This window comes from Psammomys obesus, unplaced genomic scaffold (assembly GCF_907164565.1).
Source record: "Psammomys obesus unplaced genomic scaffold, mPsaObe1.curated_primary_1811, whole genome shotgun sequence".
Taxonomy (NCBI): domain Eukaryota; kingdom Metazoa; phylum Chordata; class Mammalia; order Rodentia; family Muridae; genus Psammomys; species Psammomys obesus.
This window is the reverse complement of record NW_026591643.1, coordinates 3,309,422-3,320,125: the sequence shown is the minus strand read 5'-3', so window position 1 is coordinate 3,320,125 and position 10,704 is coordinate 3,309,422. Positions and strand designations below refer to the sequence as shown.

At 36.8% G+C, this 10,704-nt stretch overlaps 1 protein-coding gene across 4 annotated transcripts in view; it reads left to right on the top strand.

Moving 5' to 3' along the window:
• The window catches only part of Ptbp3 (polypyrimidine tract binding protein 3), an 81,464-nt gene extending 73,369 nt beyond the window's left edge, over positions 1–8,095 (top strand). For all 4 annotated transcript variants that reach the window (XM_055611665.1, XM_055611667.1, XM_055611666.1 and 1 more), the window contains 2 exons: positions 2,835–2,912; positions 3,054–8,095. In XM_055611665.1, coding sequence (XP_055467640.1) covers positions 2,835–2,912; positions 3,054–3,186 — 211 coding nt within the window. In that variant the 3' untranslated portion in view covers positions 3,187–8,095. The remainder of the gene's footprint in view (positions 1–2,834; positions 2,913–3,053) is intronic.
• The last annotated feature ends 2,609 nt before the right edge of the window (positions 8,096–10,704 follow it).

The following is a 10,704-nucleotide window of genomic DNA, read 5'->3' as shown; positions in this document are numbered from 1 at the left end:
TAGATAGATAGATAGATAGATAGATAGATAGATAGATAGATAGATAGTCTTGACTGCCTCATTTCTTTGCTGGCTTACAGTCAGGCTTGATGAGAATCTTTTCATCTGAGTTAGGCAGTAAAATCAGACCTTACGTCAACTAGGCAAATGCAGGAGTCACTTTCAGAAACATTCCTAACATACATGGATTTTAAAATGTGTCAGCTTTCTGGATGGTGATGACGCACTCATTTAATCTTAGCACTCAGAGGCAGAGTAAGGCAAATCTCTGAGTTTGAGGCCAGCCTGTTTTAGAGTGCATTCCAAGACAGCCAGGGCTACACAGGGAAACCCTGTCTCATAAAACAAAAAGTATCAGCTCATCACTATGGACTATCTAAATGAGTCTGTTATTTTTAGGTGCCTATTTATATCTGTTTAATTAGTTGATTGGCAGGTTTGTTTGTTTTGTTTTGTCTTTTAACATCTGCACCCAGGGGCTGGAGAGATGGCTCAGAGGTTAAGAGCACTGACTGCTCTTCCAGAGGTCATGAGTTCAGTTTCCAGTAACTACACGGTGGCTCATAACCATCTGTAATGCCTTTTTCTGGCATGCAGGTGTATGTGCAGACAGAGCACTGTATACATAATGAATAAATATGTCTTTAAAACAAAAATATCTGCACCCAGTCCTCATGTATGGTCAGCAAGTTGTCTGTCATTGAGCTAGACATCCAGCCTCTTAATCTTGAAGCTTCTCAGACTCGAGACCTTTCTACTTCAGCTTCTTGACTAAACTGCGATTGTTGGCTTTTACCATTATGCCCAGCTTATTTGTTCCTTAAATATAGCACTTTCTGCAGGAGCTGCTCACCAGTTGTATTGTACATAGGACATTCTATGTGAGGAAAAAACAGTATTATTTCCTTTCAAGTTCTAGGTTTTATGCTGGTGCTTTACATTATCACTTTATTTTATCTCCATGAGAACCTTTTATTTTAATTATTTTATTTTATGTGCACTGGTGTTTTGTCTGCGTGTTTGTCTCTGTGAGGGTGTTGGATCCTTTGGAACTTGAGTTACAGACAGCTGTGAGCTGACATGTGGGTGCTGGGAATTAAGCTTAGGTCCCCTGGAAAAGTAGTGCTCTTAGCTGCTGAGCCATCTCTCCACTCCCTATAACTTTTTTTTATTTTAAATGAAAATCCCAACCGTTCTACCTGTTAGCTCAGGGAGACAGAGAAAGCACCTAGCTGACCTTCTTCCTCAGCTCAGATTGGGATGGAAAAAACCCAAAGGCTTCTTAGCTCAACTGACAGCCCAGGAGAAAAAGGCCCAAAAAACCCAAGGCTTGCTAGCTCAAAGCCCAAAAAGCCAGGGAGCTGAGGAGCTGAGGCCAAAGCTAAAGCCAGAGCTTAAACTAAAAGCTTTTTTCTTCTCTTAAATACTCCTCAGCTCAATAATCTCTACTCTTTAATCTCTGTCAGCTGGTTTCTTGCTCTGCCTCTTGACCTAGGGTTTATTAAATCCGGTGTACAGAAAACTCTTGGATTAAAGGTTTGTGTTAGGGCTGGGTGAACCACACCATAATCACCTGTTTACAATAAAAAATTCTTGGATTAAAAGTATGTGATAGGGTTCAACCACACCAAACAAGAAACAGGGTTTTAGAGTTCACTCTTTTGGGGTTCACAGTGGGATCAAATACCCTGTAATACCTAACAACCTTTTTGTTTTCTTGTTTTGCTTTTTATCTAAAATCTGTATAACAAAGTTGATTATTTTGACTGTTTTAAGTATATAGTGCAGTGCTCATTCACATTAAGTACATTCATATTTTTGTGTAACTATCCATTCCTGTGTGCATCACCTTTTCACCATCCAAATTGAAACCATCCCAATAAGCAATAACACTTTTTTTCTGTGAGCTCTAGTCTGGTAGCTAACTGTTCTGCCTCTTAGTAGTTTATCTATAATAGCCTTTGAAACAAAGTCATTATTAGCTCCAGTTTATTGGTGATACTCAGACTCAGGAGGATAGTTTATTCAGATGGGTATATAAGTGAGTAAGGAATACAGTGTAAGCACAGATCTGTTTCCCTTAAGAATCAGTGATTGTTCTGTGTTGTGCTTGTCCTTTCATGTGACTGTGTGATAGACTGTACTGTATTAGTTATTTGTTTCTATATAACACTACACCCAAACTTAGCAGAGTAGTAAATATTTATTATCTCATACTTTTAACCAGGAATGTAGAGATGTTTCAACTGGGTGATCTCTGAGTATGTCTCATAAGGTTTGGTCGAGATGCCAGGCAAAAGAGTACAAGAGAATATAAGCTCAGTGGCAAAGCTTGTACTAGCATGTATAAAACTCTGGTTTCAGTTCTTGGCACATACTGTCATTTCTGTGATATCCTAAGCGTTACAAAGGGGCATGTCTTTGTAATATGGGAGACAAGCCAGGATGTCGACATTCGGAGGCACATGTAATTAAAGACCATCTCAGAGACTGACCACCCCATACACATTCTGAATTACCTTGAAAGCTGTTCTGGGCTATCACAGGTACACTGAAGCTTGGGAAGTAGCTTGGTATTACTAACTAGTGTTAATTACTAATGCCAGTAGTGTGAGAGTAATAATCATTTTGAAAAAATACATACAGTTGTTATTTTTTTATTTGGCCTTTAATTTTCACTGTCTCCAGATGTGTATGTATCAGTTTTGACTGTTGTACTATGATTTGAAAAGCTTTGGGGATATAAAGTACTCTAGAGATTTGGTGATAATCAGAGCTCATGCTAGATTTTCTTGCAAGTGGGGCTAATGTAGTTGACTCTGATATTTTCACAGCCCTTCTGTTACAATGGATGATCTGAAGAAGCTGTTCACAGAAGCTGGGTGTTCAGTGAAGGCTTTTAAGTTCTTTCAGTAAGTCCTTGGTTTCAAAAAGTAATTAATATTATTTAACATGGTTTGCAGTTTTTTTTAAAGTATTCAGCAAAGTCCTCTGGTAAGAGGAGAGGTTTAAACAAAGTGAATTCTAAGTACTTGTGTGTGCTGTTATTTTAGGAAAGATCGTAAGATGGCACTCATTCAGTTGGGATCTGTGGAAGAAGCGATCCAGGCCCTAATCGAGCTTCACAATCACGACCTTGGAGAAAATCATCACCTCAGAGTTTCCTTTTCAAAATCCACCATCTGATCTTTCTGTGAACTTTTCTCCGTAAACTGGACCATAATTTCTGTAAAAATCTTCAGACTAAAGCAGCTCAAGACCAATTCTGCCTCTTTCACAAAAGTAACTCTTTGGGAGTTTGATTGGTATTCAAGTACATTCAAAACAAAAGATACTCCTTTTTTTCCCTCTCATTTCCCCCACTAGTGTATGATCAAAGGTTTGCATTTTCTTTGTACTACCATTTCTATGAAAATGACTTTCAGGAAAAAAAAAAATCAGGAAAATATTTTTTAAGTAATTTAATTCCCTGAATTAGATTTCAAAAGGACAGACTTCTTTAAGTTTGGGTCCAGATCAGCCTTACATGACATTTCTAAACGCCTTTGTACTTTGGGAAATTTAAACATACAGACTTTTACAGTTTCTTGATGTAATTTAAATCATCTGAAACCAAGTTTTTAACTTTATGATTCAGAAGTTTCCCTGTAGAAAATGATGTTCACTTATAAATTACATCAGGTATTTGTATCTATTGATAGTTATTACACATACACATGGAGTTATATTGGAAACAGGATATAAACACGCATGCTTTTTTTTTCCCAAATGATTTCTCTTTTCCCCACTGTATGACACTCCTTTGAATAATGCGTATCTTCTCTTGACTATTTGGAAAAGCAAAGTGTTGCAATTGTCCCCAGGGAAATAGAAGTGGAATTCATCCTAGATCTATTACAATATCAGAATAATTAGTCATGTTAGAAAAAAAAAATCATGCATTGAATTTCAAAATGACATTTGTCAAGTAATGTAATGTGATCTTGGAAAATTTTAAAAAAGAAATAATCCTACTTTTTATAATTGTTTTCAGAAAAAAAGTTTACAGTCTTAAGGAAAAATATTCAGGTCTATCATATGGTTTGACAGATTTTTTAAAAGTTATTTTTGGTAAGGTCTTCTTTTAGAAAAATAAATCTCAAGGGTTTTTTGTACCACTATAATCTCTAATACTCAGAATTACTGTGTATTTACTTAATTTCTTATTATGTGCCTTATTATGTGCTTAAGATATAATAGATTAGAAGAAAGATAAATTGTGGGCTTGGTGAGCATTCTGTTATTTCTTTCCCTGTGTTGGATTTTAAGGGTTTTGGTTGTTTTGTTTTTTCTTTTTCATTGCAGTTTTAAATGGTTTTCAATAAGTAATAGTTTCTATTCAGATTTTTGGTGCTTTGGCGTAGTGATGGCTAGAGAAGAGTGAGTGGTTTGGGAATGACTCCGTGTGCACCCGTAGGCCTCTCTGTCATGGCTGCTGGTTGCTGCCAGCCGTCCAGTCAAATCCCACTGTAGACTGAAGCCTCAGTTTTGTATCTGTCTAACCTTTACTGCCTGATACGATTTGTCTCAGGATTACTTGATTCTTTCTCTGCACTCAAGTGAGAACTTGATTTTCTTTGTTAACGAACTTCATTACTGAATGCCCACATATTTGGAGTATGAGAAAGTGGGTTATTTTTTATACTCTGACCCTCTTACTTTTTTGGTTGAATGTAAAAGTACATGTTATTGTTGCTTCAGTGATTGTATCTTATAAAATTGTTTCTTTTTAATATGAAACTGCATTTGTTAATTATTCCTTCAATGCTTGATCAGTTTTTGAAATACAGAATTCGTCAGAGGGATCAATTTTGTCTGCCCCTTTTCACTTTTAATATTCTCAGAGTGGATCATCTCATCTTTTATCTCAGTTTTTACTTTCAGCTGTTAATTTGAACATTTTTTAAGAAAAAAAGAAAAGTTTATAGAAACATGGAAGCTGAAAGAGATTATTATAGGTTGTTTAATCAAATCAGAATTGGATCAGCGCGAAGCAGCCGTGGGTGGCGTGCAGGGAGACTCGAGGTTGGCGGGGAGAGCTGAGAGGGCCCACCCATAGTGTTGGCTGAGTGGACAGCTGTGGGAATTGTCCTATGGTGTTGCCCAGTATTTAAGGTGTATTTTCACCAAAATAAGGGAGGAGAAAAATTGAGATGATCTTTCCAAATTTGCTTCTTTTTTTTTCTTTTCACACAGACACTATATTAGTTTTCAGTGGTGTTTTAAATTGTATTGCTTCTCTTCTTTTGAGCTGGGAACTACTATGTAATTATTAATTCACGGCACTCAGAACATCCAGCAGAAGTGTAGCAAAAGTTAATGGTAACAGAAGGGAAATATAATGGTGTTGAATGTAATTCTGAAGTAGGGATGGCCTTTAAATCTAAGAGAGAACATTGAAATCCTTTTCAGGGATTTATGTAGATATGTGTGTGCGTGTGTGTAGAAATAAGTGTATATACACACACATACTCTTTTAATGTTATATATACATATGCACATTACGTACATTTTAATTTATTGACAAAATTAACAAAGATTTGGGAACGTAGGATATACTTGCTTTAACAGAACATGTTTGAAGCCATCAGACTGTGTCTAAAATTAGCATATGGATGCTGTCCATATGAGCTCTTTACTGTTTAGATTACAGAGGTCTACAGTGTTTGTGTTGGCATAATTTTTTAAGTATCAGGGTGGTGGAAAAATGGAATCTGTGTATTTTTATTTTGGCATGCACTTACTTGGTATCTTTTAAGCAGTGGTTTATTTTTGCTGTTGATCTGTGATATTGCCTTGCTGAGTTAATTTTACTATATTTTGAGGAGTGTTATCATATCACTTTTCAAGGTATCCTTACTTTTACAAAGATGTATATTCAGGACTTAAAATAGCAGTACACATTTAATATAGCGCTATATAGCAAGATGTTTTACTTTGGGATTTAGATAATGCACATGCTGGTAAAATGTGTTTTGTGACAGATGAGAATAGACAAATCATACAGTCTCTTTATTGACAGTTTGCTAAAGGTTCAGGGTTATGTGGTATCCCCACAGAATGTCATGATCTTTGGGACTAAATATTAGAAGCAGCTCTTTGTAGCAGTGTTTGAACTGATTGTTTTAGAGTCACAGTTTCTGTATTTTTAATTCCTTCTTTGTCTTTACCTGCTGTGGTGATTAAGGGTCCTGTTGCAGTTTAGGAATTAGCCCTTAAGAGCCACCAAAATAAATGCTCTGCCTGATGTAGCAAGGCTAGTTTGAGACTTGTTCTGCAGTCTAAGATCACAACCATCAGTCTCCTTCGGTACTGCATTTATTTCAGTATATTATCATGCAGTTTTTTTGTCTAGTCCCATTAAATATTTTTCAACAAAAAATGGCAAACTCAGAAATAATGATTTTTTTTTTTTTGTGCCTCAGTGAATCCACTTGTAAACTTAAAGCTTATCTCTTAGAGAACCCAGTGTGTACTGCTATTTTTACAACCAAAAAGCATGACTATGATTGGAGCATTTTTCTCAACCTTTTCTTTGTCTTAATCTATTGTCGATGCGAATAAAACTGCCAGACTTAAACTATTTCACTGTTGTGCTAAAACAAACACAATTTAGATTGTACATAATTTTACAGTGTAACTCAGCTATCTTTTTAAGGATTGTATTAGGTATAAGACTGCTTACAGTCTTTTTTCAGAGCAAATCCTAACAGGTACTTGTGAATTAAAAAAGAAAATCACAGAAATGTTAAGGGGGGGAGTCGTTGCTTAATGGGAGAAAAGCAAAACAGGACCAAAGTTTATGTGCCTTCTTCAGTAGTCTTAATTGATCTTTTCTTCCTATTTGAGACTAAGGTAGCATTGGTTATATAATGTAAGAGATTGTTGTCCCACAGACTAGACCTATAAGCAAATAGTTGTAACTGAATAAACAAAATCTCAGTTGCACTTTGCCTTCAGCGCATAATGCAGAGCATTGTACCTATTCAAGAGCAGAACTGCTCTCAGGCTTTATGGTAGTCACCTTAGCTTTTGCAGCCTGAGGCACGTGTTCCAGAGACCAGAGACTTTGGTGATGATAGCAGTCAGGACTGAAAGCTGCTTATGGCAAACACTGTCACCTAACACTGTCAACAGAATTATGTTGTTATGTTCTTTGTAGTAGTTGTAAGAACAGGTATTTTATGTAGTTTTTTTTTTTTATTTTGCTGTCATTAAGAATATCATACTCTAGTCTGTTTTATGTGTTTTGTTTTATTTTTTCCTTACCACTCATTGTTACCCAGATCTTTAAAAACACATCCCATCTCCAGGAAGTACTAATTACAAAGATTGCTGACCACACCAAGTTTTACATTGAAATTTCACCTCATTGCTCTGACCAAAGACTGCGTGTTCTATGAAGCGTTTTCCCAGAGCTCTTTTCTGAAAGATCCCATGCAGAGCGGCCTTGACTTTTTCTTTCCTATTGGTGAGTAGACTGCTTAGAGAAAAACGGGAGTTTTACTGTGAACAGAGTGAGACAACAAAGGTGGATGGTCGTTTTCAGTACTGTATTTGAGGGGGGGGGAATAGCACAGCTAGAAGTCTCGAACATTGTCTAGTGTTCTACGTGGTCTGTTCATAAAATTCCCTTTTTCTGTTTTTAAGAATGTTCATCTAACTGAAGAAAATGCTGTAAATATTTGTAACAACATTTTTTTAAACCAGGCCAAAAAGAAAAAAAAAAAAAGGTTTTCGGGAACAAGTTAACATATAAAGTGGTTTTATATAAAACAGCAATTGTCTTGTATATTTTGATAAGCAGCAGTACCAGATTTCATTTGTAATACAGTTTGTGGTATTGGAAGAAAAGGATTCTGTGATTGTCTAAGTGAATTATGTTATAAATGCAAAGAGGAGAAAATATTAAAAACCATATTTTCTAACTGTGTAGTGCATGGTTAATTCAAGCCTCTGTACACTACAATATTATGGAATCTCAGTCTCTTTTCCTAACAAGTATAGCACTGTAGCATGCCTTTTAATAAATGCAATGGCATCTGTACTCTCTTAAGATTTTTCTGTGTTCTGGTCTCTGTACTTTGGGTTCCCCCTTGTGTTACCTGTAATGATGTTGTATTTTCTTTTTATTCCCATAGCCATACATGTCAAGTTGTCACACTGGATTAGCAAATACTTAAACAACTTCAAAAACTGGAATTTAAAGAAAAAAAGCCAAAGTCATCTGCTCTTTGGGTGTAATTCTCATTTTAAGGAGCAAAGTACTTCTCTGATCTTATAATCTACCACCTTGTCAGGACATCCTCCAACTCACATATAAATCAGAGTACTTGAAGTTCCTCCTCTTCCCTTCCTGATGTTGTAAACAGCAGACATGGAGTATGACCTTCAGTGAGTTCAGTGAGTCCTTTGAGTTAAAGGTTAATAGTTCCTTGGTTCTGTAGGCATTGCTGAGTTCAAGAGTAGTCGTGTCTGTTTTAATCTTTTACTCAAAGATCTCTGGGAAGTATGGACTTATCTTCAACAAAATAGAAAATTTTATAATACTGCTCACCATTGTCAGCTTACCCATAGGATTTATTATTTCCTTAAATATTACTAAATAAGTATTTCAACCAAAAAGGGCATTTTTTTTTTTTAAAGATAACCCTATAACCAAATGAAACTGTGATCAATTTGACTGTGAAATATGTATGCAGCAGAGGGCTTAAGGTCATTACCAGTAACCATTGCCAGTTTGGAGCATGAGAGGACTAAGAGACCATACTTGAATTTTCAGTTAATTGCAGTTCTTCTTGCCTTTATGCAATACTGTCTGCTGCATGTAGGTGCTACGGTTTTATATTCCCAAGCATTGCTAACAACGTGATTGTGAAGGTCTACCATTCTGGGGACTTATATTTCCAGAAAACCACCAAGACCAACTTAAAAGACACTGTGCAGGGTGCTAGGAGCATTTTGCTGAAGGCTAAAAAGTTTAGACTGACAGTGTAGTGTGGGGGATGCAGCTCTTTAAAAAGTTCATCCTTGCAGTTATAGGGTCTAAAAATTCAAGTTGTTTGTTTCTAATGGGAATTTGACACCGTTTCTCTTCGTGTGCAGTTTTTCTTTGTTCTGGCGCAACTTTTCTTGCTGCGTAGATCTTGTGGTCTTGATGTGCCTTCCTGTGGTCTTCCCCCTGTCTGTGTCTGTGTCCTAATCTCAGAAGGCCAGCAAGCTGGGTGTAGTAACACGAGCCTGCAGTCCCAGCACTGCAGGAAAGAGATCGAGTATCGCTTGGGTTCCATGTGCAGCTGCTGTTTCGGAACAACAGGACAGGCATGATTAAGGCCTACCCAAACAATCTCACCTTACTTTACTCACACAAAAGTCCTGTCTAAATATAGCCATGGTCTGAGATTTGGGGACTTAGACTTCAACACGTGAGTCAGAATGAAGTACACAGTTCAGCCCACAGCAGTATTTGATGGGAATTACTTCGGGCACCATATACTGCTTATGCCAGCAGTTGAGTTGAGAGCTGGGAAAGTAGGCATTAAAGACATGACTTTTGGGAGAATGCAATGTAGTGGCCATATAGATCATCTGACTCTAAATCATACCTTTGAGTTTCTGCCTTTAAGGTTCCAAAGCTGTATGATGTGGTCACTGTTCTGCCAAAATGCATGTGGCTGAAGCTGCCATACAGTGAGGCATGTTCTGCAGAATACATACTGTGTAATAATAATGCACTTCTACTATGGAATAAGCCATTTGAAAGCATTGATTGTTGCTCAGACAGTATTATCTGAAGAACAAATAATGTGGTGGGGTTTGTGGGGGAGGAGGACAGGCTTTCTCTGTGTAGCTCTGGCTGTCCTGGAACTTTGTAAACCAAGCTGGCCTCCAATTCAAGAGATTCCCCTGCCTCTGTCTCCCAAGTGCTGGGATTAAAGGCATGCGCTGCTACTACCACCCGCCTGAACAAGTTTTCTGAGACAGGTCTCATGTAGCCCTAGCTGGTTTCCAACTCTCTAGTGCTGGGAGTAAAAGCATGCGCCACCACTCCACTGGCTTCTGGATCTAGTTTCTAGTCCTTAGTGTGTGGATAATTAAATAGAGCTACTGGGTTTGATGGTTAAACTTACTAAACCTGTTTTATGGTGTTTTTTCTTTTTTTAAGACATTCCTATATTGTGCCCCCCCCCCCTTTACTGGCTTTAAATCAATAGAAATTTGTCTTTTCTTTTTGAATTTCTATAAAAGGGATAAAATTTAGTGGTTTCAGAAAATGCATTTCTGAACCATTGGATTTCAGCATAGAATTTACAACTCTACTAGACTAAAGAAATAATTAGTCAGAAAAGAAAGACCTAAAATTCTGGAAGCTGTATTAGTAGTTCTTTTGGAAGAAACTGACCTCTGCTAGATTAAGTCAGCACCTGTATCTTTGTTCTTTGCCTACGGTTATGGAATTTACAGAATTCTTGATTTTGGGAGAATATAAATGTCTAGTTCTAATCTGTTTATAGAGATTATCTTTAACCTAAAGAAAGATGATACTGAGTATCTAAATGTTAGCAAAAGTACACTTTAGAGTAAATGGAGATAAAGGGATAATAGAATATTTATTAATGAAATTAATAGATATTAATATTACAGTGATTCAAATGAATATTATAT